General features: G+C 42.4%; 1 protein-coding gene across 2 annotated transcripts in view; it reads right to left on the reverse strand.

The window, feature by feature from the left end:
• The window catches only part of Arhgap42 (Rho GTPase activating protein 42), a 218773-nt gene that overhangs the window by 4485 nt on the left and 186492 nt on the right, over positions 1 to 27796 (reverse strand). For both annotated transcript variants that reach the window (XM_021643311.2, XM_060369291.1), the window contains 14 exons: positions 27679 to 27779; positions 25671 to 25780; positions 23323 to 23401; positions 21815 to 21854; positions 14799 to 14861; positions 13610 to 13684; positions 12694 to 12778; positions 11847 to 11905; positions 11008 to 11113; positions 9143 to 9302; positions 7790 to 7934; positions 6032 to 6415; positions 5495 to 5651; positions 4723 to 4785 (listed from right to left, as the gene is read on the reverse strand). In XM_021643311.2, the coding sequence (XP_021498986.1) occupies positions 4723 to 4785; positions 5495 to 5651; positions 6032 to 6415; positions 7790 to 7934; positions 9143 to 9302; positions 11008 to 11113; positions 11847 to 11905; positions 12694 to 12778; positions 13610 to 13684; positions 14799 to 14861; positions 21815 to 21854; positions 23323 to 23401; positions 25671 to 25780; positions 27679 to 27779 (1627 nt within the window). The remainder of the gene's footprint in view (positions 1 to 4722; positions 4786 to 5494; positions 5652 to 6031; positions 6416 to 7789; positions 7935 to 9142; positions 9303 to 11007; positions 11114 to 11846; positions 11906 to 12693; positions 12779 to 13609; positions 13685 to 14798; positions 14862 to 21814; positions 21855 to 23322; positions 23402 to 25670; positions 25781 to 27678; positions 27780 to 27796) is intronic.

The raw sequence follows: 27796 nt of genomic DNA on the forward strand, positions 1-27796 counted from the left end.
ACACCAATCAGAATAGCTAAGATAAAATAAAATAAAAAACAAGTGACAACACATGCTGGAGAGGATGTGGAGAAAGGGGAACTCTCCTCCTTTGCTGGTGGGAATGTAAACTTGTACAAACACTTTGGAAATCAACCTGGCACTTTCTCAGACAATTAGGAATAGCGCTACCTCAAGATCCAACTATACCACTCCTAGGCATATATCCAAAATATACTCAAGTATACAACAAGGACATTTGCTTAACCATGTTCATAGCAGCTCTCTTCACAAGAGCCAGAATCTGGAAACAACCTAGATGTCCCTCAATGGAGGAATAGATACAGAAATTGTGGTACATATACACAAAGGAATACTACTCAGCTATTAAAAACAAGAAATCATGAAATTTGCAGGCAAATGATGGGAACTAGAAAAGATCATCTTGAGCATCTTGAGTGAAGTAACCCAGAAGCAGAAAGACACACATGGCATATACTCACTTATAAATGGATACTAGACTATAAGATAGGATAAACATATTAAAATCTGTACATCTAAAGAAGCTAATCAAGAAGGAGGACCTTGGGGGAGATGCTCAATACTCATTCAGAAGGACATTGGAAACAGGAGAAGACAGGGAACAGGAGAGAAGCCTACTACAGAGGGCCTCTGAAAGACACTACTGATCGAGGTATTGAAGCAGAGGCTGAGTGAGACTCAGGCAAACTTTGGGCAGAATGCTTGGAATTTTATGAAAGAAAGGGGAAATAAAAAGTCCTGGAGGGGACAGGAGTTACAAAAGGAGACCAACAGAGTAAAAAACAAACAAATAAAAAAAATGGAGCCCTGGGGGCCTGCAGAGACTGATACTCCAAGGACAATGCATGGAAAGGATATAAAACCCAGGCTCAGATGTAGCCCACAGACTCAGTATCCAAGTGGGGTTCCTAATAAGGGGAGCAGGGACTTTCTCTGGCATGAACTCAGTGACAGGCTCTCTGATCACCTCCCCTGAGGGGTGCAGCCTTGCCTGATGAGACCTGATAGGCTAGGGTCAAACAGAAGGGGAGGAGGAAGTCCCCTATCAGTGGACTAGAGGAGGGGCATGGGGGAGAAGAGGGAGGGAGGATGGGATTGAGAGGAGACGAGGGAGTGAGTCACAGCTGGGATACAAAATAAAGAAATCATAATTAATGATAATAATAAAAATGTAAATAGACATTCACAACAGTTTTCCCAGAATCCAGTGTGGTTTAGATTTATAAGAATTATTAGCCATTACCAATAACAAATTCACAACTTTCAGCACTAAATTGCAATAGAGACTTGAATAAATAAGCAAGAACTGAAGAAGAAAAAAGAAAAGCAAACTCCTATACCCATCACATGCTCTGTGCAGCCAGGGACCCTGGTGTCCTAAGACCAGCCTAAGTTTGGAGCTTCTGTGTAAGGTCTGATTTAGAAACACCAGAGCCAGCACTAATGGCCCGTCATCCAAGGCTGATTAGGAAGGAAATCGTCAGGCAAGCCCCCTCTCTTCTGCCACATTCAGTTACGTTCCCAAAGGTTTGCCATGGTCCCGACCCCACCCTCTATCTCTCTCACCAGCAGAGACCAAGACATTTCTGGTTATATTGACCGATGACCTTCCTGGCATCCTACAGTCTCTCACCTTCCTGTTCTGGCCACCTGCCACCCTATTATCCACAGAGCAAGCAGAGGGCAACCCTACACCCATCAGAAACCTTCAATGGTGTCCTAGCTACCTTGGCAGTCTTTGCTGCTTCTACTAGTGCAGGTCAGGCTGTCTCCTGATCACTCTCCATTTTTTCCCCTAGTTTACAGGTGAAACTGTCTTCCCAAGACCACTGCTGCTCTTTCTTTTTTCACTTTACACACTCTACTGTCAGGTACCTTCACCTTCACCTCGGAGGAGCCACTGCTGTCCGCAAGTTTCTCTACTTCATAGAATTTCATGCTCTCTTCTCCTCCTGGCACCCATTTTCAATGGTCTGACCTGTATTTCAGGCTCCTCAAGCCCTCAGCCAACAACTTTCTGGTCTTTTATAAATATAAGCAGAATTTAGGAGCTAAGCTACCAGATACTCAGCCTTAGACAATTGCCATCCTTCTTTTCCCATCTCTTACTTGCGTTTTCCAAGCACATGTCCATCTTGACCACAGCCCTGAAGAGTCTTGCTGAGTCTTACGAGTTCCACCAAGAATGGCCAGCTAGCCTCTTTCTCAGTCTCTGAAAAACCACACTAATGATCTCTGTACATACACCATTGATTACTGTCATCCGCTCAGTGGAAGCCAGAGCCCATGTGGCTCTTAGAAGTGCAATTTTTTCTGTTTGGCTCAAGGCCATCCTCTAAAATGATGGCAAGACATTCTCTGCTTCTACTCACTCTAACATCCCTTAGTGTCCATAATAGAGGTCTCTAGTCTCTATGAGCTCCTCAGAAGGAACCCCAAACAGGTAAGTGGGGGGCGTCAGTCAGGAAAAGAGCCTCCTGTGTAAGTTGGTTTCATTCAACAGTACAAAATGGCATCAGAAGAGTTTCAAGTTCAGAAACATATTCATTATACGACTGAAAACTCATCATGAACAATTTCAAAAATAATCACAACAATAGTATTATTATTGAGGTAGAGGCCACCTCCAAGGGGTCGGTTACGTAGTTCAAAAACATTATTGTATATATCCACAGCCATTTTGGTAAGTGCAGAATTACGACCTTATTTTGCATAACTATAGGGCACTACAAATCTTGGCCCAAAAGTTTGCATATGGATACACCTGATCCAGAGGGCAATGTATGGTCTACAGGGTATATGTCTCAGTGAAAATGATGAACATTGTTCACAGGTACACGGATTGGCTGACAAAGGGAACCGGGAAGTCTCTGCTGAAGCCTCCTACTTGATTCCAGCTTTGGAATGTACAAAGCTATTTAAAATGCATACACTATTAAACATCTAAGTGCATCTCTATCAGAGCACAGCCTTCTCACTCACTCCACTAACGACTTGCTCTGCTAATACCTGTCGGGTAATTTTTGTAATCAGAGTTCTGGCCAGCTTTCATATCTGTAGGCTCTTCCTCAAACACAGGTTCAACCGACCATACTGAACTATTCAGGAAAAAAAAATGCATCTGTCTTGAACACATACAGATCTTTTTCTTGTGAGCATTTTCTAAGCCACGTGGATATAACACCTGTTTACATAGCATGTATACATTAGGTATTTTAAATATTTTACTGGTGGCTACATCAAGGCAGATATAAATAGGTATTATGCGAATGCCACACACGGCATATGAGAGGCTGAACAGCCATGAAGTTTGAGCACTGGAGGGTAGGTCTTAGAACAAATCTTTTTCATGGATAGAGAGGGAGGCTTGCTGTTGAGTTTTAACTGAACACTTCCTAATGGAAGGGCTCCACCTAGTGGAGAAATTCCACCATGCAGTGCTTCTTAACCTTCCTAATGCTGTAACTCTAATACAGTTTCTCATGGTGTGTTGACCTCCCCAACCCAACCATAAAATCATTTCCTTGCTGCTTCATAACCGTAATTTTGCTACTGTTATGAATCCTAATGTGGATGTCTGATGTGCAGCATATCTGATGTGTGGCCTCTGTAAAAGGGTCTTTTGACCTGCCAAAGGGATTGTGACCCACAGGTTGAGGACCACTTCAGAACAGACAGGCCGGAGCGCAAGGTTAACCTTGTGTAAGTCTCTCTCACACTGAGGCCAAAAAGCAGCAGCAACCTCAGAGCTTCCTTTGCTTCACAGACTTAGCTCACCAGTGTGGAAGCTCAGACATGCTCCAGTACAGGGAAAAGGATGAGGAGGTGAGGCAGGTTTGCTCCACAAGACAGCTCGTTTATATGCTCGAACGGAATACTTCTTCTAAAAAAAAACCTCGGGGAAACGGCCACTTTCATAAAATTCTGTTATTCAAATTAAAATCCAAAGTTCACGGCAGATTAGAGGAATCATAACAGACAGAGGAAACAGGAGCTTGAGAAAGAGGCAGCAAGGAGCAGACCCACAAGGCTGGAAACTGAGCCAAGTCCTTTCCAGAAGATACAGAGGCTCTTTATATACTGGGCTCTATATATACTGTATTATGCAGTATTTTCTGAAAAATTCTTTCAGAGAAACGGTAACTTTTAAATGTCAAGAATACATATTTGACAATTGCCTACAAAATGACCGTCATTAGAAGTGCACTAAAGGAGAAGTTACAGTAACTTCCATCCTTAGAAAATTGGTTTAGAATCCTTCTTTAGGCAGCGACTGGGGGCAAGAACTCACATAGCCCAGGCTGGCCTCACACTTGTGGTGTAGCCAAGGATGGACCTCCACTTCTGGTCCTCATGACCTCACTGCCTGTGTGCTGAGATTATAGGTGTTCACTAACATATCTAGTTTGTGGTGGGCTGGGGATCAAAATAGGACCTTACTATGGCAGGCAAGCCCTCCACCGCGTCACAGCTCCAGCAAGAATTCTTTCTAAGCATTTAAGAAGGAAGGTTTTGTGGTACCAATCTGATACAAGGCTATCTGCAGAAATAGTGTTCCTAGGAAAGGGCACTGGACACTGGCTTATTTCAATTCGTGGAAAACTGAGGTCGAGGCTGTCACAAATCACACTATATCAACACAATGCAATGACACGGCTGCTATTTTACTTATTTAATGTGTTAAAGTTTTTGAGAACTCACCGTCCAGAAGAAATTGGCTTGGGCGACCCAGCATTTTCAAAGAGTTGAGCCTTTGCTGCCACCCTGAAAATTATTTTCAAATATGTTGAGCAATATTTTAGAAACAATATTTAAAGAATTACAATACTTTCCTATTTTAAAATGAAGTCAGTCAGAAAAGTCATTCTGTTCAATGGCATATTCAGGATTATTGTGGGAGCAGAACACTTAGAAACTGGCCCCCAAATCGGAGCCACAGTGGAATTGCTTTATGTTTTAATGTGAAAGCCAGCCAGCAGCTCACAGAGCCTGAGACTGTAATAAGCCCACAGCTTGCTCCTGGGGTCTTGCTCCTTTTACCTCAGAGGTAAGAAATAAAGAACAGAGGTCACAGCACAGAGAACATTCTCTCCCCACTCAGCTAGTCACCAAGGAGGAACCAAAGAATCTCTTGTCATGATGGGGGGGGGGCTGTTTCCATTCCAATATCAGAGGAAGATTATTTCTTGTGCTTCCTAAGGTGGACACCTTTGCCATAAAGCAAAAAGCAAAAACAAACAAATAAACAAACAAAACAACCTTTGAAAATGTCTACTAAATGAACTTGCTGGTTCGTACCCCGCTTCAGTCACAAAATGTGTACGTTGGAGGAGGATGACAGCATCCAGCAGAAGTTAAAGGTACCAACTCTATAGATGAGCCATTTAACTACAGACCTCCAAATTCTCTTAGGACAGACCCAAACCCTCATACCCATAGGAGACACCGTGGATACACAGTCATTCCAACTCACACTGAGCCAGGTCGCTGGTAGCCATTGCTGGAGGTGGGGTCTAGCCTTAACCTCCTGCACATTTTCGGAGGCAGCTCTGGGTTTGGCGTGGCTTTGGGTGACTCTTTGGAGCCTATAGAAGTTAAGCTTTGAATGGATCCACTGTAGCTCTTGTTTCCTGAAAAGAAAGCCCAAGAAAACAGGCAATGTGCTATTAGCCAAAATAATAGCAAAAACACAGTACAGTGCATAACAAAAGACAGCATTTTTTTTCCCCAAGAAATGGGAAGGGACAGAATGTTCTTTGGGTGTAGCAGTCCATCATTTAGGGAGATCAAAATCTACAGCAATTACAAGACATCACCCCATAAAGAAGGAAAAGTTCTGGGTTAAAAAAAAAGTCACAGTTCAGAGAAAATTTAAAACCCAAGCTCAAGAACAAAGAGGACAAGCTCCATTGGTTTCCCCCATTAACCTTGTTCCTGATTAGTCACCCGAAATGGTCCAGCCAGCAACCCTGGGACAATGCCACCCAACATGGGCTCCAGGAATGCTCACCTTCAGCTGCAGAGATGGATCTGAGAGAGGAGGAAGCAGAGGACCTTTTCAGTCCTGAGAGCCCATAGGGCCCCTTCTTGACTAGATCTATGGGGGGAGACACGTCCCCCGGGCTGGTGATGGAGGCCATACTCTGGCAGTCTGACTCCACATCTGTTTTGGTTGCATCTTCTCTAGAACTTGACTCTGGACTAGTTGTCCAGAGACCCAGACTTTTCTGTCCATTGGAAGATGATGGAGATGCAATCCAGGGGATGCCACCTGACTTCTCCCTGGGCTGGCAGGAAGTCGGCTTTGTGGTGCTATTTTGTTCAGAGGAATGGGAAGAGAGCGACTCTATGCTGCCCATGGGTGTGCTGTCTGGGCTGCTGCTGTAGGAATCACCTGAGGAGGACACAGACAGAAGTGACAGTGGCTTTGGGTCATTACCGTGGAACAGCACCACCAAAGCCCCTCTGTACTCCGCCATCATCACACCTTTCACGACCACGTGACACCATTGGCACGGTGGGCCTTTACCTAGTCGACTATCCTCGGTACTAGAAAAAGGCTCTAAAGCTTGCCTTTGATGGTGGTGAATGTGATTTTCTATACTTCCTCTAGGATAATTTCTTATGCATCCCTGTGAACTAACTGCTCCTATGGGCAAATGTGGCTCTTTGAAGCAGCTCTTTAAATCAATGGAAGAGATATGCTTCTATTAGAGACGTATTTTTGCCTTCTTTTATTTTTCTGATCACAGGTGGCTTTGAGTTACAAGGTACTGGGTCTCCGTCATTCAAAGGCACCACTGAATTTCAGCAGCAAATTACAAGCTGATCACAGATTTGGAAGGAAGCTTTTTTCTCTTTTTTCACTTTTCTATTATGAATAGAGTAACACAGGGACTGGTTGCTGGGCAGGGGTAGAACTCAAGGGTAGAATACTTGTCTAGCCTGCACAAAAAAAAAAAAATCAAACAAATGAAAAGCTGGCTGTTTAACCTGGTTTATTTTTAATGTTTCTAAAAGTACAATTATTAAAAAGTCAGAGAAATGGCACTAAATCTTGCAGCTATACCAAGGCAAAATTAACTAGAGTACTATTCATTAAATACGGATCATGGGAAAACACTGGGGCCTGGTGGAAAAGACATACAATAAGAACCACCATAGTTTAATGTCTGTCATGGGCTCAAGCTGTGGCCACCCCTACCCTGAGGCCTGGCTCAGAATAAGTTTGTGATTTCCTATGTGCTGCTGTTTTTTTCTTTTCTTTTCTTTCTTTCTTTCTTTCTTTCTTTCTTTCTTTCTTTCTTTCTTTCTTTCCTTCCTTCCTTCCTTCCTTCCTTCCTTTCTTTCTTTCTTTCTTTCTTTCCTCTCTTTGGGACACTCTGACATCCACGAGCTTATTTTTTTAAGAACATAATGTGAAAAGAAAGCCAGAAACTGTCTTTTCAGTCTGACATCCTCTAGCTTCTTATCTGCTACTCTGACAACAGGACAAAATCTGCCACAAACAGCACCCGGTGTCCTTAATCACAGCCCCAGAGAAAAGAGCAGTGAGCAAACTACTTCTTTTTCCCTTTGCAGCAATAACGAATTTGCTTGTCCAAGCAGCCCTGCCATGAAGCTGACAGGACTGTATAAGTGCTAGAAGAGGGCTGTTGGGGGAAAAAAGGCACCCACAAAACATCTATTTATTCCTAATTACCAACGAAGAGAAGTCAGAATAAACGGAAGAACGAGGAGAGCCTCTCCCTGCAACAGGCACACTTACTGTCAGGCTCTGCTAGGCATGGCGTGTACCTCCCTCTGGGCTTCCGAGAACCTGTGGACAGGCAGATGGCACGGGTCCTTCGGGATCCAGATCGAGACTGAGGCTGAGGAAGAGGAATGTTTGGGTCTGGGGCAGTATGAAAAATCTACAGAAAAGAAAAATGGACTGAGGTCAATAAAGAGCGAAACCTCCCTGTGCTTCTATCCCCATGCTAGAAGCTCCAGCAGCTGTGAAAGGAAGCTCGGGAGTGCAGGGGATGCGTGATGCGAAAACTGTTGCTGTCTTTTGTATCCACTAAATGACATCTTTGCTGTTTGCCACAGCTTATGGTGAACATGAGCTCTGATAACCTGAAGAAACCTGTCCAACCTGAGCAAATGTCTACAGCAAGAAACTACTTCTTCATAGTGCAATGTTTCCTTTCTGTTCTGATCTCAGGGAAACATAACCCCAGGGGGAAGCTTGGTTCTATGTGGCTTCAAGTGAGTAGCTCCCTGCAGTGCAGGGGAAGGTCCTGAGAAGCGGGGGACTCCAGGCTGCCAGGGGGGCGGGGCGGCCGCAGGAAGTAGAGTGAGCACAGCCTTCTGATGTTGCTACATATGACAGGACTGAGAGCTTGCAACCGTAGGCAGTGAACTGAGGACATTACTGTGGTTACAAGGAAAGGACTCTCAGGAGAAAAAGGATGGGGCCGTTCCCTAAGAAGAGCCAGATCAGACACGATAGCTGAATTTGCTAAGAGTCTACCTAATTCGGCTTTCACAACTTCCCATTTTCATAGTTACTCCAAGAACTTACACTTTTAAGGAAAACCTTCTTAAGGAAGACTTCAAGATCCAAGCCTCCACTTTCTAACCATCCTCTACCCCTCATTTTGAGATAGGCTCTTGCACATAGCACAAATGGGCTTCAGTTCAAGACCATGATTCTCATTCTTAAGGGCTGAGGTTACAGGCATGTACTACCATATCTGACCTCATTTTGTATTAGAAATATTGGAATTACTATACCGATAGCAGTCTAATTCAGAGGGATAAAGAGAGAAGGCTAAATCATCCTTGAACACAAGCAGTGTTGCAGTCAGTATTTTCTGAATCGGAGCAGTAAGGCAAGTACAACCCACTAAAGAAGAAAACTTCAGGAAATAATGGTTGGAGAAGAATCAAGCTACTTGTTGGACTCTGAAACACTGAATAAATAGGGGACGACAAGAGCCAAAATCCCCATAAAGAAGTAACTTAGGAAACTGACAAGATGGGCATTTTACAGGGATCTCAGATCACAAAGTAAAGCTCCCAGACAATATAGGTGTCCTCAGAATAGAGTTGGCAGTGTGCAGAGGGTCCCGGCCACCTTTTCATAGTGCTCAATCAGGATTTCCACCACTATATTCTGAAACTTGATGTTCATCATGGCAGCTACGGTTTCTTCCTGCGCTCTCATCAGGGTTGGACCAAATATGACGCCGAGATTCGACACAGTCATGAGATTTTGTTGGCTGTGTAGTGATACTCTAAAAGCAAAGAACGCAGATTGTAAATGTAAAGTTTCAATAGTTCTAAAATGTTCTTTTCGATTAAACTTGGTGTATTAAAAAATTTAAGTTATATATGACACTAGAGGCCAGTTTCCCTGCTCAGTATTGCCTGTTCCCAATGGGCATGAGTAGAAAGTAGATCAAAAGGGGAAAAATTACTTAAAATATAAATAATAAATTACTTTACAGGCACACTGCTGTGTGGTGGAACCAGACTTATCGCCCCATACCCTACTATATTATGGCACTTCTTTTTGAGCCTCCCATCTCTTCTCCCTAGACTCCAAACAGACAAAAATGACAAATGTTTAAGAAGATGGAAATAATCACCTTCATCTAATCATTATATGTTATATATAAATACTCATTAATAATCATGTCACACAATGTGTTGTCTATCGATGTCAACTGAAGATTTAATGGGGGGGTCTGGCAAGATGGCTCAGAGGGTACAGTGTTTCTGATATGCAAACTTGATGCCCCGAATTTGATCCCTGGGGCCCAAGGTGGGTGGAGAAAAGGGATTCCTGCAAGGTCTCCTGACTGCACAGGTGTGCTGTGTCATGCCCACATCACGCCTCATAAAAATAACAATATGTGTTTTTAACAGTCTAAAGAAAAAGCACAGGCAAATAAAGCTAATAACTATAAAGGCCAAATTACTGAAGAAAAGCAATCTAAGAGTTGTTGCTGCTCATTTTTCCTGAATTAGATGCAATTGTCCTAGAAAAACATCCAATTGTTTGATGTTTCTGTACTGTAATTCTAGTAGAACAGACAATTAAGAATAGGTGAGCAGACACTATATTTTGATTCAAAGAAATTATTTAGGGCCAGCTTCGTACACACATTCCATTTTACTTAAAAATTCTGGGGATTGAATTCAGAAGAATCCAGGCCTGGTGATAGAAACCAGGTATCCTAGACACTCGGAAGGAAATGTGAGACAAGAAAATGTGAGGACCATGCTCTACCCCTGAACTATATCACAAGCTCTATACACTGTACTTCATTAGCAGAGTGAGCGACTGATCCCCAACATACAAATAAAAAGTCATCTGTGTGTGTATGTATGTATGTATATCTATCTATGTTACCCATCCATCATCTATCTATCTATCTATCTATCTATCTATCTATCTATCTATCTATCATCTAGCTATTTTTTCTTTCTTTGTTTCTTTCTTTCAATCTCTACTTGCCCTTTAACCCACTTACCTATCCACCTACTTACCTGCTGAAGTACCTGAAATAAAAGGTCTTCAATAAACATTGTGAAGCCCAGGAGTAATCTGCAGTATCAGTGTGCCCTGAGGGAACTTGCTGACCTCAGTAATATCTAGCCCTGGCCTTCAAACTCATTGTTTTAACACACAAGAACTGGAAATACTATAGAATAACATATGCTCCTTTATATATTTCCAAGCTGACATGAAATGTTTTATCACTAGCTGAACAGTCACAGAGGATACAATTATCTGCATATTGGAGGCATATACATTGACACACAGACAAACACGTTATCTTAAAAACAAACTGCGCATCATTTTCTAAAGCTTACCGAAGGAGTCTGATTACAACAGCAAACACACAACAACATTGTTTACTTTAAAAAGACATGTAAGAGCTTAGCTTAAGAAGACCGGCAAATCATTAAACAAACTATGTGTCAGAGGATTACTTGAGCAGGTGTTTTATCAGTATGTCCAGCATCTCTCTGTTTTTCTCCGGCAATTTGTGCACCAGTGCATGGACTGCCTCCACTCTGTAGTTTTGGTCGTCTGACTCTGTTATATAAAAAGGGTTACACATGTAATTGTATTCAAACCTATAATGTAAACATTAGTCACATGAACATCATACTCAATCCTGTCATTCATGCCTTAAAGTGTTGACAAATGTTTAAGAAGATGGAAATAATCACCTTCATCTAATCATTATATGTTATGTATAAATACTCATTAATAATCATGTGACACAATGTGCTATGTCTATCGATGTCAACTGAAGATTTAATGGGGGGTCTGGCAAGATGGCTCAGAGGGCACTCATACCAGAAAGCCCACAACTGCCTGTAACTCATGTTCCAAAGGTTTCAAAGCCCTCTGGACTTTGAAGGCATGCACATGATATGCATAAATTCATGAAGGCATCTCACATAAATAAAAAGCAAAGAAAATTTAAACATTTTTCTGTCATAGAAAATGTTTAGTCACTCAAATAAGAAATCAGAATCCCTCATAGCTTTTTCTAATCACATCACTCTGTCAACTCAATAACAATGGTTTGAGGGTGAGGGCAGCTATGGTGGTCATAGTTTGTCTGATTAACAGGCAAAATATTTAGTTTACTGTGTGATTCTTTTTATTGGCTTGCAAATCACAATGCAAGCTAAAAATACCACATTGGCAATATTTTTAAGCAGCATGTGAAAATACGTCGAGGATATTTAAACCTGAATGTGTAAGTAACACAGATCAAACTGCATCCATTGCATGTGTCAGGTGCAAGCATACTTACTGACGGCAATGATGAAATCCTTGTGCAATTTGTAAGTCATCAGTGGCTCTGCAAGGCACCTGCAAGAGAGGAGCAAAGCACAGCTAAAACTATAAGAGCTTTTGTCTTCCTACATTTCCATGTCTTCTTGAAAAACTCTGTGTTTTTTTGTTTTGTTTTTTGTTTTCCAATCTGCGATGAAGCAATGACTGGAAAAATACTTGGCTGGTTGGGTTGCATGACAAGGTTCTAGAAGAGGCTCCAGGCAGTGCTAAAATACAGACCTCAAACACCCACTGCCCGGGTACTCTCAACACAACTGTCTGAAAAGGATGCTACTATATTGGTAGAGTGCTTGCCTGGCATTCACAACACCCTAAACGGTCCCCAGCACCACATAACCCAGTGTACACCTGCAATCCTGAGGTAGGTGGATCAGAAGCTTATGGCCATTCACAACCATGTAATGAGCTGAAGGACAGTCAGGGCTACAAGAGACCTTTCTATCTCAAAAACAAAAAACAAAAACCAACCAACCAAAAAAAAAAAAAAAAAAAACAACAACAACAACAAAAACATGGATGTTGTAACTTAAAAAATTTCATTTCAATATATTTAAAAACATACTCAAAGTCCCACATATATCAGGACACAAAAAGACTAACTAAGGATTCAAAAATTATTGTAGCTCTTTCAGTTACTATCAGAGAAAGCATGTGTGGGTTCCCAAACGTGTAAATGCCACCAGAGTGGCTTCCCCATAAGTACTGGGGTGAAGCCCCTGTAAGTGGATTCCATGCAAGCAAGTGGTTATTCTGAAGGAAGAGAACACTCACGGCCAGAATCCCCAGCACCAAGCCTTCCTCACCTGAGGTAGTTTTTCAGCCCACTTGTTATAGTCTTGTTGTCCCACAGCTCAATATCAATGTCCATATCAGGAGGGGATTTGGGAGCTGGAAAGAATAAAAATTCAATTTTTTAATTCAAAGTATTACTGAGTCATGATGAGAACGCATACTAACACAAGTGGGTCAATGGAAGGGGAACCACTTCTCAGGACTCTGGCAGAGTTCAGGAAGGCGTACTCCTGAAGACTTCACCGTTAGGAAAGCCACTGTTGTGATCCGGTTGGAAGCTCACTCTGTTTCTTATCCTCAAAGATACCACCTAGCATTATAGTCTCTCAAATCAATTTCTTGCTAATGGCTGACAGGACAGGGTCAGCTTCTAAGTGCTTGCAGCAGGACAATATTAATTCAGTCCTCACGTACCTGAAGAAGCAGGCAGTATTATAACCCTTAGTTTAAAAGTGGAGGAGACAGAGACACATAGAAGCTAAACAAATTACAAGATGACAGAAAGCATTTAAATGCTGTAGCTGTAGCTGGCATTTCAAGTCAGGAGACAGTCTACACCCATGCATACTCCTCAGTCATAGCTAACAAAGGGCACTTGGAAGAGTCAAACCTTCCAAACCCTAGAACAGTGCCACCCATCTGTTACGGTGCAATATTTAAAGCTGAATAAAGGAATTAATGGTTTAGCAGATCGGTAAAATGTGGGTACTTATAGCCAAGGTCTTAGGTTCAGGTGGCAGCACCCCCACATCCCAAAACAAACTTTCAGAAATTATCTTTCGGTATGACATTACAAAAAGGTAAATACATAACTTTCAATATGACATAACAGAGATAAGGAGTCATCTATATCTCAGAAAAACCTGAGTCGGATTACCTGCACAAATATCCAAAATAAATGGCACCCTTGTTTTATTTAAAACTTACAAAATGTGGTGTTCATGAGTTTCTGGACCTTGGAGTTCACGCCTCCTATTCGGTACAGGCCTAAAATGGTGATGCCTAATGGAAGAAAAATCACAAGAGAATGTTTAAGGACCTTCTCAAGCACAGAATCTAAAAAAACCCAGACACGTGCCCATGCAGAATCTGAAAGCTATTTATCCAAGTTTGCATTTGATTCTCAGCCATCCATGCAGCACAGATGTCTCAGAGCAGACATTGAATGATGATTTAAGTCTTTCAAGGTCTTCAAAGTCCTAAAATAAACCTGCCTATTCACCACTCTTTGAATATAAAAATGCATCAAAGGTGGAAAACTATCATTTCTCATTTATTTCTTCCAAGTAAGAGAGTCCTCTGCATTCAATGCTCCTACATCATTTACATCTTTGCTCCAAAGGAAGAGGAGCATACTGAGATACTCCAAGGTTTCTGCTTTACCTCCTAAAACTCGTAAGTATAGGGAAATTGGAATGTAAGTTCAAGGAACTCTGAAGAACAACAGGACTTTTGCTTTAAGCAAGTGCCTTAGGAAGCAAACGTATGTCACCTTGATCTGGGGGCAGTTTCAGGGGGTCATGATTTATTCCCACAGGATAAGCTGAAGGACACCAAGAATGGAACAGCCATTCCAGTCATGGAATGTCATGGAGGCAAAGGGTGGAAGGCAAATGGACAATGAGTACAATCTTCCTAAGATCTCACCTCTAGTGTTCAAAAAACTGAACGGGCTTGCAATGATAAGTAGTATTTGCCCTTGAGCAAGAGGTAAACAGGGTAACATGTTTGAAAAAGCTATGAAGGAAATGGTACCAGGGTTTGAGAGAGGGCTCCATGGTTAAGAGCAGTGTCTACTCTTGTAGAAGCCAGGTTCAGTTCCCGGCATCCACAAAATGGTGTACAACCATCCGTAACTCCAGTTTCAGGGAATCCGATGTCCTCTTCTCGCTTCTTCGGGCACCAGGCATACACACAGTACACATACATACACGGAGGCATTCACATATACACATAAAATAAAGTGAATAAATCTTAAAACGCAAGTGTAATTCAAATGAAGTCAGCTGGCCGTATACTCACATAGTTTAAATGTGTTGTGTGTTCATGCCCCAAAGCTCACTTTCATTCGTGAGGGAGACCTATGGGGGTCACCCTGCACCCTCCGCACACTCACCTCGTGTTTCCACAGCTTGAATGCATTTTCTCACGAAGTTGAACCCTGCTTCGTTTAAGTACACTGCAAGTGAGAGACAGCCTCGTTATGATCTGATGCGGAGCTTGCCTGAACTTCAGCTGGCTCTGTGTGTGTCCTCGAGGATTACCAGCATGGTGGTTGTCACTGCATTTATCAAATATCTTAACACGCCGGGGAGACTCGCATCCACAGTTACTTCATCAAGCTGCATGGACCTCTGTAGGTTGTGAGAACCTCTGTGTTTTTCTAAAGGCAGCACCCCCACCACTGTGTAAATCCATATGTTGAGTGGAAAGTGGTTGTAATGCCTTTCACACGATCATTCTTTCCCACGTGGCCATTACCGCATCATGGGGCTCTGAGCATAATTCAGCAGGTTGCTGAAAATCCTGCTAGTCTTTGCCATGACGTTTAGTGCTCTGTTTTCATTTAGGAGTCCATGGTTCAAGCCCAGTGCTCTTTAAGTCATGCTTTATGCTCAGGGTAACTCAGACATGCATGTGCAGGACCTGAGTCTGTGTGCAGGGCTTGAGTCCATGTGCAAGACCTGAGCGCTTGTACAGGACCTGAGTTCAAGTTCAGGACCGGAGACACTGAGTCTGTGTGCAGGAACTGAGTCTATATGTGGTACTTGGGCCTGTGTGTCTGTGTACAGGACTGTTACCAACCCTAGTTCTGAAGTAGAAAATAGCAAATAATTTTCATTCTCTGCTACACTTTCTTTAAATCAGGCTTAGGTTCGGTGAAATGGTTCAGTGGGTAGAGAGGCACTTGCTCCCGAACATCATGACCTGACTTAGATCGCTGAGACCCACATGAAAGAAGCAGAGAATCAACTGTTGCACATTGTCCTCTGACCTCCACACAAGTGCTATGGCACACGTGCCCACGAACACAGATCCACACAATCAATTAATCAACCAAACAACCAATAATGTAATAAATAAGTTTGTTTTAGTTTTTTAAGCTGTGGAACTAAAACTAAATTAGATTAATTACGTAAAAGAAAGCATTTAAAAATGCCTAGTAAGAAGAAAAACTTGAGAGGTCTTAGATTGCAGTAATTTTCATCACATGTGGGAGGCATGTATTGTTAAATATGCCAAAATAGTAGTAAATAAGAATTCAAACCAATAAAATTTAAAACTTCTCAATTTTAAAATGGTGGCTTAATTTTGAAAGTTGGGTAATTAAGTACATTGTTCAGCTTGTCAATAAAAGCGGACAGGAGGAAAACATCATCTTCACATGTTTTCAATAAAACTAGCATTTAACACATAGACCAAAGAGAACGGTGTCGCATTAAGACAGAGTTACTTTCTTACGTATTCATTTTGAGGACAATAAGCAATAGGCAGGCTACCTCTCAAAGGCAGACTGGAAGGGAGAAACAATGCCCCCGTCTATTCTCATACATTGAAAGCAGGTGCCTTGCGTAGCACAAGCATTTTATAGTTCCTTTGACTACAAGGTCATTCTCGGGCTCCTAAGTATTCCATGGATCCAGCCTATAGCTTCTTCCCATGGGTAAAAGCATGATCATTATCAGTTCAGGGCATGGAGAAAAACAAAAGAAAACAAAAAACCCAGGATTTTCATTTCCTGCTTCTGACTATTTGCACTTTGCCTCAAAGAGCTGAATCCACGGAGCTGAGATGAGGCCCAGCCCTGACTACAGCAGGTGAACCTGCAGGCTCCTCCGTGGTCTGGTATGATGTTGTATGATGTTGAACATGCCCACTGGATTTTATGAATGAACCCTTCACCTACGAACTGGGTGGAGTGGCAGACACACCTGTCATGCCAGCACTGAAGAGGCTAACGACGGAGGACAGAGTGTTTAAGACCAGCTTGGGTTACACAGTGAGACTGTATTAAACCCAAAACTAACAATGACAACAACAAAACAAAAGAGTCCAGGAAGATGAACACAAAAGAGCCAGAAGAGGTCAGAACTGTAACTACACTTCTTACACCAATGCTAAGGACAGAAAACAGAAGACAGGCTCCAAACCAGATGAGAAAGGTGATGTTTACTTTTCCAATTAAAACTGAGTTACTAGTAGCTGGGGAGAGGACTCAGTAGCTAAAGCATTTGCAACACAAGCAGGATAACTGGAGTTCAGATCCCCAGAAGGCCACAAAAACAAAACAAACAAACCCCTAGGTAGACCGGGTGGCTGCTGTAATTCCAAACTCAGAGAGCAGAGACAGATGATCCTAGACTCAGCTGGCCATACCTGTGAGCTCTGGATTTGACTGGCAGACCCCACCAGTGAATAGTGTGAAAGAGCAAGGAATGATGACTCCAGACATCAGCCTTAGGCCTGCCCCTTGACACAGAAGTGCACGCACATGGACACAGAAACACTGAAAGACACAAACACACGCACAAACACGTATACATACACATACAAACATACACACACACACACACACACATAAAAACATTCAGACAGTTGCCCATACACAACACACAATGAAACTGGAAAAAGAGAAGAAAATGATTGTTACTTGGCATGATTTTAATCCCTCTTTTACAAACTAAGTACAGAATTCTTTTCCTTATAGGACTGTTAACAGATGAATTAAAGCAACATTTGGAAAGCTACAAAAATAGTGCTTTAAATAGAGGACCCAGGGTACGATGATCAATCCTCACTGAAAAAGACAAATGGGATGGACATTGGATGTAGGAGCAAACAAGTAACAGGACAGGAGCCTACCACAGAGGGCCTCTGAAAGACTCTACCTAGCAGTGTATCAAAACAGATATTAAGACTCATAACCAAACCTCCGGCAGAATGCAGGGAATAAAAAAAAAAGGGGGGGGGGAGGAGTTAATATGACCTGGAAAGGACAGGAGTTCCACAAGGACCAAATATATCTGGGCACAGGGGTCTTTTATGAGACTGTTTCTCCAAACAAGGACCATGTATGGCTGCAACCTAGAGCCCCGCTCAGATGTAGCCCTTGGTAGCTCAGTATCCAAGTGGGTACCCTAATAAGGGGAACAGGGACTGTTTCTGACATGAACTTGATGGCGGGCTCTTTGACATCTCCCCCACCCTGGGAGAAGCAGCCTTGCTAGGCCACAGAGGAGGACTTTGCAGCTAGTCCGGAAGACACCTGATAAACTAGTATCAGATGGAAGGGGAGGAGGTTCTTCCTTATCAGTGGACTTGGAAAGAGGCAGGGAGGAGATGAGGGTAGGAGGGTGGGATTGGGAGGGAAAGAGGGAGTGGGATACAGCAAGGATACAAAGTTAACAAACTGTAACTAATATTAAAAAAATAAAAATTATAAAAAATAAATAAAAGCAGGTGCTGTGGGGTGTGGGCTCTATCCTCATGCCTCCTGCTAAGTGAGTGTAATATAAAACCCTCTTTATACATGGGAGCTTCATGGGTGCCTCTTCCTTCTTTGCGAATGTCTGAAAACAACTCTGGCTTCAAGAACTGTCAAACAGCAGTGCCTTTAGAATAAAAAGGCATATGAAATTACTTAAAAACAAAAAGCAATTTGGGAGCAGAGCGATGATTTGTTTCTTTGACAAGCACATAATGGGGCAGCCTTATGCGCCTAGCCTGCTCCAACTGGACATTAAGAAACGTCCCTATGGGTTTATTATACTTCAGTAAATCCCAGTGATCAAATGCAATATGCCACCGAACTGAACAGACTGTGCACACGGTGGCTGCTGATGCGTACATTTGCTGCTTTGTCCTTCATGCCAGAAGACGGTAATTTCCTGAAGACTGGTTATGGCCACATGATCACCATTATCCAATGAGATGGAATGGAACTGATACTACGTCACTTCCCAACAGACCAAGGTTGTAGCTTGCCATTTCTTCTTGCCACTGGCATAAGGCAAGCATGATACAGGAGGACGGTACTCTATGGATCCAAGTTTCAGAGTAGAAACAAGCCACTGAGGATCCGTGTGGACATGCATGCTGAATCAGATAAGAACGTTTACTGCCGCAAACCTTTGAGGTCAGATGAGCAAGTGTCACCACGGCCTGCCCTGCCCTTTTCTCATTTAATTATGTGTAACAAAAGCAGTTTTTGCTGTGACAACACAGACTCAAGAAAATAAATTCAACTCAACAAAATTAGTATCCTTAATGAGGAAAAAGTATGTGCCTATTTGCAATCATCTCTCATCAGTTCACATTCACAGAGATCTAGTCAACAATGCTTCTACCTGAGTGCTCAGCATTTTCTGCTGTGGCGTGAGAAAAAGAGTGTGTGGTTTACATAGTTTTCCCATAGTTTGTAAAATACAGTCTTGGAAAGTGTCAAATTTTAGGAAATTTATGTGATACAAAATGTGCAATATTGTAAAACCACGGAGGATTATTATATTCCTTTCATTAGTGCTAAGAACAACTCAATTTAAAGTAGGGATGTGTTTTTAATAGCAAAAAATAAAAAATAAAAGGAAAACACTTACTCCTTAATTTCAGAAGAGACCAGCCATGGAAAGGTTTCTCAGTAAGTTAAACCACACCATTAAAGGGGGTGTGCATGAGCGGGGGAGATGGCAGTGACTAAAGAACTTGCCATGCAAGCTTGAACTTTGAGTCCCCGGAACCCACATGATGTTAAGACTTGGTAGCATGCACTTGTACTCCTAGACAGTAAGATGGAAGCCCAGGAGCTGGGTAACCTGGTGCGCTCACTGCAAACAGTAGGCATTTTGTCTATTAAAGTAGATGGTAGGACCAACACCAAGGCTACACTCTGACCTTCAAACAATTCTATGGCACATGACTACCCACACGTATACACAGAGAGTGAGTGATCCTCCTAACTCTCCTCTGGAAGAAAAAGTACTCTTGGTGTGAAGTAGAAAGGGAATGCCTCCTGTCTGGTAGAAACAAGGAATTCTGGGTAGGGGCTACACCTGCTTCAGAACAGGCAAACACAAAAAGCAACCAAATGCTGTTGCTTTGCTCCCCCTTCTCTGCCATGCCTGAGCATGGGGGAGCACCTCCTTTGGAGGCTTTCTAAAGGGCTGGAGTGGACCCCCTAACAGGACCAATCTGTGAACTCTCCCGAGACCTCCCTGTAGTCAATCCCTCTTCTCCTTGCTTTGGAGAAGACCGGACAAGCGTTTAGAATCCAAATTTTCCCAGACACTGAAATCCTATGGTACTAATGGCATTTGTCCTGAAGACAGACTAACTAAATAAAGTTAATTTACTCAATCAAAAGTTGAGTGTAAGCATTTTCTCTCTGTTGGAAACTGTTCAGGGGTAAAGCTTTTATTAAAATCCAGCTGATGTTTCCATGAGACCATTTAGCAGTACACAAGCTCTTTATCTCCACATATGTGTCCAACAGCAGTGAGGACAAGAACAGCTTTCTACAACTAACGAAGCAAAGGTCCTTGTTCTTTCAACTTCCTCCTGATTCAAAACCCAGCTCACCCTTCCAGGTGTGACCTCAGTGGTCTTACTGTGCCTCCCATGGCTGCCAGGACAAAGCAAAGCTTGCCTTTAATTTTCCACTCACATTTCCCATCTGGCATTTCTGATTTCTGATTTCTAAACATACAGATATACAACATCATGCCACATGAGTTTTTAGAGAGACAAAAAGTCAAGACATGAGCACATTTGTTAGTGATCATGATGCCCTTCCTCTTCACCTGTTAGAGCCATGCATTACATGGAAGCTAGAACACCTTTCAATGGGAATAACACTATGTTTGACCATGGGAGGATGAATGCAAGCTACCTAGGACACCTGGGAAGTTCCAGTGACAAAATGTACAAGCAATGTGAAGCTCAGGAGGAATACTGTTCACAGATAGCAACTGTTTAGAATATGAAGAGTCTGCTTTGCACTAGGAAGACCACACCCCAAGATGCGCATGGAAAAAGTCACCCAGACAATGGTCAAACATTAGAGCTCTTCAGGAACTTTAAGATTCTATATCCCACACAAACATCCGCTGGAATGTACCCCTGTTGTCCACTCCAGAATTGAAACAGGTGCATTATAGAGTAATGTAGAATGGACCACATTAGGCAGCATCAGAGAAAACCCAGGACACAATGGATTGCCTTTTTCTTTGTTAAAGATCAAGATGGAAGTGTTGAGACAGGACCGCTACGTAAAGAAAGATAATTTTGTTTTCCTGAAAAAATGAATTCAGATAGTAAAATGATGAAGACCTACTAATGAGGTTCTCTCCTGATGATCCCTTTTGAGAAGTTTCATTCTCATTTCAACTGGACAGTATCTGTTTAACAGTGGCGAAAACTACCACCCTCAAAATGAATTAACAATGTCTTATAATCTAGAGAAGAATACATTACGAGTTGGGCATGGTGGCACACATCTGTGATCCCAGCACTCGGGGAGGCAGAGGCAGGCGGACCTCTGTGAGTTCGAGGCCAGCCTAGTCTACAAAGCGAGTCCAGGATAGTTAAGGCTACACAGCAAAATCTTGTCTCAAAAAAATATCAAGAAGAAGAGGAGGAGGCAAAGGAGAAGTAGGAAGAGGAAGAACAAGAACATTACATCCCATAACCACAAAAGCATTTATAGATTCAATATCCTGGGCCAGTTTCTTGTGGAGTTTTTGTTGTTTCGTTTTTCATGGAGCTTTGTCTTAAGAATGATCAAACTGTCCTTTTCTAATGAATTATAGAGCTTTACTTATAGCATGGAGAACAAGTATTGAATAAAGTGTGACTGCAAAGCAAGTGACTTCTTGCTGCTCAGGCTGTAGAGGGGCTCCTGGCTCCACCAGTACATCGTAACCTCACTCTCTAACCTGTGGCGTGTGCTCCTGTTGCTTTCTCAATTCTCTGTCATGAGATTCAATAGGTTTTATTTGTGGTTTACTCTGTAGGGCAAGTCAGAATGGAGAAAAGCTTATTTCTGATTAAGTTTCTGTTTCTTTAAAAATCTTAGTTAAGCCAAAATCTGAGAAGTATTCATGCAAAAGTTTTAAAGGAAGAGGAAAAGGGACTTACTTTCTTCTTTCTTGCTAATTATGGCAGGCAGCGTGTAAATCTAGGAACAAAGGACAGCAGTTAGTTACTGCAGTTAACTGCCACGAGAAGATTGACAAGGCGACGCTTACACTAAAACAAATGAACAAACAAAACGAATCAGGCACCGGCTCAAGGTCCAGCAACTGTTTCCAGAGTGCCGCCATTTGTTCAGCTTATCTACCGACCCCTACCACGGTTTCATCCTGGATGGTCCAGCCTGGGCTAAGTTCTGCCCTTCTCCATGTGACTTCTGTATTTTACTCTCTTTCCTAACTTGTGCTTGCAGGCACCTTCTTCCAAAACTGTCTCACTGTGGAATTAGTGTGACTTTGCTCCTTCCTCAAATGAGCTGCATTTATTTGTTTTCTGATGCACAATCTGATGACATTGCTGGATAACAAATTATCCCTATATCTACTCTAGATCAGGTCTTTTTCTTAAGTTTTTCAAGACAGGGTTTCTTTGTGTAGCTTTGATTGTCCTGGACTTGCTTTGTAGACCAGGCTGGCCTCAAACTCACAGAGATTCGCCCGCTTCTGCCTCCATGAATGCTGGGATTACAGGTGTCTGCTACTGCGCCCAGCTAGATCAGGACTTCTTAACCATTTGTGCAAAGTTTAAATAGTTTTTTAAAAAAATCTAACAATGATTGGTATTTTTTATTTTTGATTGATTGACACCATAAAATATAATACAGTGGAAAAAGAAACTAATCAACACAAAGACAGATTTTTTTTATTATTATTTAATTTGGTAGACTTAAAAATCACATCCTTGTGTGTTTAGATCATCTTCTAAACTCGAGAGTCTAAAATGTATTCGCAGTGCCTGGCTCATCTGACTGTGGCCTGGGACCGGGGTGGGAGGAAGGGTCTACAGAGCATGCTAACTAGCACCTTAGCTTGGACTGTTCTTGGGTTCTCTGCCATCAGTGGAACCTTCCCTAGCGATGGGATGGTGCCTGTTTATCCTATGTGCTTTCACACTATGACCCAGGAACAGTGTTCAGTAAGAAAGCAAACATCAGAGAAGAACTCCTCTTTTCCCCATATAAACAACACTGGTGTTTGTGAGTAAACTGCCACAGTGACATCAAAACGACTATGACACACAGGATGTGCATCAAATGGGGATGTCTCCCACCCACAGCTTTCTTAACTGTTGTTTTTCGGTGAGGCCCGGACCAGAGGATGATTCCTCACATATTCTGAATAGTAGCCCAATAAAGTGAGGCAAGAAATGCAGCCCAAATTAATGGTTATAAATATTTTAAAGCGATTTTAGAGTTGCACACTAGTCTTGGAAGCCTTCCTGAAAAACAAACTCCAAGTAGGAGTTAAGAGCTAGTGGCTGAGCTGTCACCAGGACAGCAGGACAGGCTGTTCTCATCTGCTCTGTTACTTTAACGCTTTTGACTATATTAAAGACACATAAAAATAAAATGTAGAGGTGCTCTCCAAGTTTTAGAGATGACGTCACAGTCTTACCGGTTCTTTCCCGTCCATGGCCTCCAGCCAGAGTTTCCGGTTGGCTTCAGAGAATGCCTGTAGCGTGATGATGCCATGCCTAGCGACAGACAGACACTCTACATGTGAAATTCATTCTATTGGGCCCTTCAGCATTTGCAAATTTTCAAGTCCTTGATTATTTTATAAAGCCATCAAAGTGGCACTCAGCTTTTCTCTGCGCCATGATTACAGCATTAAAATGAATACCCTGAAAATAATTCTCAAGTAATGCATGTGGGAGGCTTCAGCCAGAGAACCACAAGTCCAAGGCCAGGCTACAGAGTGAGACCCTGTCTCAACAAGCTTTGTCCCCAAAATCTCCTCTGTGCAGCCACTTTGAAACAGTTACTTAGGGATGCATTTCCAGATAAAAGAAGGCACCATATGAAGGGGGGTAGGGTGGTATGAAATCTTATAGGTTAATTGATATGCAAGAATTGATGTAGTCAGCCTGGAAATTACAAGGCTTTAAAAACACTGGGACTTTTTTTTTTCATTACTAATATGTAATGATTAAAAACTTGGAATAGCTGCTTTTTTTTCCCAGCTATTCCAAGTTTTTAATCATTACATATTAATAATAAAAAAAAGAGTCCCAGATCTGGAGAGGACAGGAACTCCACAAGGAGAGCAACAGAACCAAAAAATCTGAGCAAAGGGGTCTTTTCTGAGACTGATACTCCAACCAAGGACTATGCATGGAGATAATCTAAGACCCCTGCACAGATGTAGCCCATGGCAGTTCAATATCGAAGTGGGTTCCATTGTAATAGGAACAGGGACTGTCTCTAACATGAACTGATTGGCCTGCTCTTTGATCACCTCCCCCTGAGGGGGGAGCAGCCTTACAGGACACAGATGGTAATGCAGCCACTCCTGATGAGACCTAATTGACTAGGGTCAGAAGGAAGGAAAAGAAGACCTCCCCTATCAGTGGACTTTGGGAGGGGCATGCAGGCAGAGGGTGGAGGAAGGGAGGGATTGGGACTGGAGGAGGGAGGGAGGATACAAAGTGAATAAAATGTAATTAATAAAGAATTAAAAAAATAAAAAAATAAAATATTCACTAAAAAATCTTGGAATAGCATAATACGGCAAGAAATAACTTATTTCTTCTATAGGCAAGAAAATAGTTCATTAGAATGACAAGAAAAGAAAAAAATGTACATAAGGTCCTCGATAATCTGATGTGATTGAATTTATTTTGTTTCTCTGGAACAAGTTCTAAGGACCATAACCTTTACTTCAAACTTGTAGTCCTCCTGCCTCAGCCTCCAGAGCGCTGGGATTACAGATACATGTTGCTGAGCGCAGCGTTGCTGCAGAATTTAAGTCGACAGCAATCACTACCTGATGGAAGGTTATATTTCATTCTGGCTGCTGTGTTCATCGGAACACTCTGTCATCTCCTGTAACCCTGGAAATGCGGGTTTCTTTTTCTATTTTAGAGATGAAATGACAAAAGCACAGAGTTTAGGTAACTATAACCTGAATATGCAGAAATATGACAGTGCTGTGCACACAGTGGCCTTCAGGAGACACTGAACTTGGCCAGCTGTGGAGTCTGTGGTACTTCCTCTCGATGATAAAAATGCTTGCCCTGTGCTTCTGCCTGACTTGGGGACTCTTGTCTTCCTCCTGGGTTCCTTCTTCCGGTCTTAATATATAAGAGGAGATGCCTAGTCTGAGGGCAGCTTAATTTGCCATGTTTGGCTGAAAACCCTGGGAGGCCTCTTCTTCTCTGAAGGGAAACAGAGGAGGAGTGGACGGGGGTGGTGGGGTAGGGAGGAAAGAAGGGAAGGGAAATTGTAGTTGGAATGTAATACATGAAAGCGAAAATGTTTGCCTTGAAGCCAGCAAACAACACTGCGGGCTTCTTCCGCTTTGTTGGGAGGTAGGCTGCTCTGCCAGGCCCTCTAACATGCCAGCTACGCAAACTTCCCAGGCTCTCTCTGGTGTAACTTTTCAGCAGCATTAGCTCTCGTGTCTCTTTTCTTTTTGAAATATCATACAGTGAAAATTTATTGGGTAAATACGAGAAAGACTGAAGTGTGTTGACTTTCAAATATGCAAACACTATCTGCCAGTGCTTCTCAACCTTCCTAACACTTCAACCCTGTACTACAGTTCCTCATGTTGTGGTGACACCAAACCAAAAAAAAAAATTATTTTCATTGCTATTTCATAACTGTAATCTTGCTACTGATATGTTTTCTGATGGCCCGCAGGTTGAGAACCACTGCTAATGCTGTTTCATGCTATGTTTATTTTTGGACATAGAAGTAGACATTCAGTAAAAACCACAAAGTGGAAAGTAATGCTCAAACCTTTCGACCACTTCGATGTCAAAGCAGAAGCGTTTGTCAATTGAATCTGTCTTTCGTCGGATACATGACTTTAATTTAAACATTTCAGGTGAACCAGTAACAAGGCCGTTCTGAAAGAAAGAAAGGTACCTAGTTACTAAGGTAAGGGAGTGAGTTCAAAGTGGATCGATCCAAACTTGCCACCTGAACGCGTCACTTGAAGGTAAGACACTGTATGAAGGATTAACTCCTGCTTTCTCATCCTCTCTGCTCACTGACAATACACTGTGCGTCATTTCAAAGAAGCCTGAGGCAGGGCTTCCCTGTACCCTTGGACACATTTGTTCTGAATGGGAACAGAAGCTGTGCAGTGCACCTGCTCTTAGGACTCAGAAAGACATGACATCATAGTCAGTGTAACGTCACAGCTGTGTGCAGTACCTGTGTTAGGATGCTGTACGTTCTCTCCATCAAAATGTCCTCTAGTAAAAAAGTTAACATAAAAACTTCCCAGATAACTAAGACATTAGTGCCGTGGGCATGTTTCGGGGAGGGAGCCTTGAGGTGATAAACAGTACCTTCCTCCAAGTCTCGAGAGAGCCTCCAGAACAGCAACGCACAGGTTTGCCGCGCTGCTCCTGCCAGATTCCTCCAGCATGCATGGCTTCCCCGCTAATCTACTTCTCTGTGAATAAAATGCAAACTCTCTGGATGGGACTAAAAAGGAGCCTGAGACCTCTCATCAGGAATTCTCTTCTACGTGCGAGATGCTCATCTATATCGTGGAAAAGTTTAGTTCGGGGTTTGTTAGTCCCCTCTTGCAGACCTGACAGACTTATTACCAGCACTCTGGCTTGGTCAGTTTGCATTATTAACACCCCAGCTGTCACATAAGCTGAATTTCTGGTGATCGTTACTCCAAGTAAGTCACAGAGAAATGTGAACTGTGAGTTCATAACTCTGCAAGTAAAGCTATCCACAGCTCTTTTTCTCTGCTGTGTTCCCCTTTCTTTTATGTCTCTTTCACTTTTGAATTTTTCACAGGCTCTGATGGATGCCTGTGCACAAGAAGTTTCCGTTAACACATCTGAATGCTTCTACCTTCCATCATTTACCCCTGCCATGTCTTAAATTACAAACTGCCTGGGCGACTCATTTACTTTCTAGAAACAACTTCCCCACCTGTTAAGATAATATTGGAACAAATTATCTTTAGGATAAAATCCACATGCAGAATTCTTAGCCCATGACCAAACTAGCTAGTTCACAAGATCAGTCATTACTCATGTTGGTTCATGTTTGTAAGTTAACTCAAAAAAAAAAAAAAAGAAAAGAAAAATAAAACAAAAGGAAAAAAGAAAAAACAGATGAGAAAGAAAGAAAAAGGGAAGGAAGGAAGGCAGGAAGGAAGGAAGGCAAGAAGGGAGTTCCATCTGCTATGCAATAAGGACTGTGCATTTCATCAGACAGAAGGTGCACCATGTCCTATAACGTGACGGTGGCTAGCCAGGAAACATTTAGCAACAACATTACTTTGGGGGTAGGTAAGCTGCGCCTTGATTGGTTGCTTTGAGAAATTTGTTAATCAGCATTTCGGTATGTTACTTTGTAGAATGTCAGAGGCAAGGGCACAGAGGAGTAGTTGCAGTTTTGCCCCCTGGGATGGGACGCAGAATCCCCGTGCCAGGCTGGGGGCAGACACCGGCAGTCCCTTCCTTGGTTGCTAGTCAATCCATCACACACGCCCCTCCTTCTTAAGCCAGGGACATTGGAGGGGACCTCAGTCATCTACTGAAGACCTCTCCTGTAACCAAGTTGCTTATAAATACATGATAGCCCCAGCCAAACAAAAGACACTGCCCATTCGTTTTTAATGTCATTAAGGTCACTAAAAATTATTTTTTTTAAATGAACTTTTCAGTTGTTAAAATGAGCGCTCTTAGTAAGGAAGGGACACACAGGTGGTGTTTCATTCAACTCTCACTCCTTCAATGACAAGCTTAGCCTGAAAAGGGGGGTGCTCACTCACCATCTTCCCACTGGCTTTCACTTCCGAGACGTTCATCGTGAACGTTTTGCTTCCTTTGTCGTAGGTGCAATAATGTTTGATCCACGTGAAACCCAGTGGTCCTAAAGCAGGAGACAAA

Source organism: Meriones unguiculatus, chromosome 1, assembly GCF_030254825.1.
Source record: "Meriones unguiculatus strain TT.TT164.6M chromosome 1, Bangor_MerUng_6.1, whole genome shotgun sequence".
Lineage (NCBI taxonomy): Eukaryota > Metazoa > Chordata > Mammalia > Rodentia > Muridae > Meriones > Meriones unguiculatus.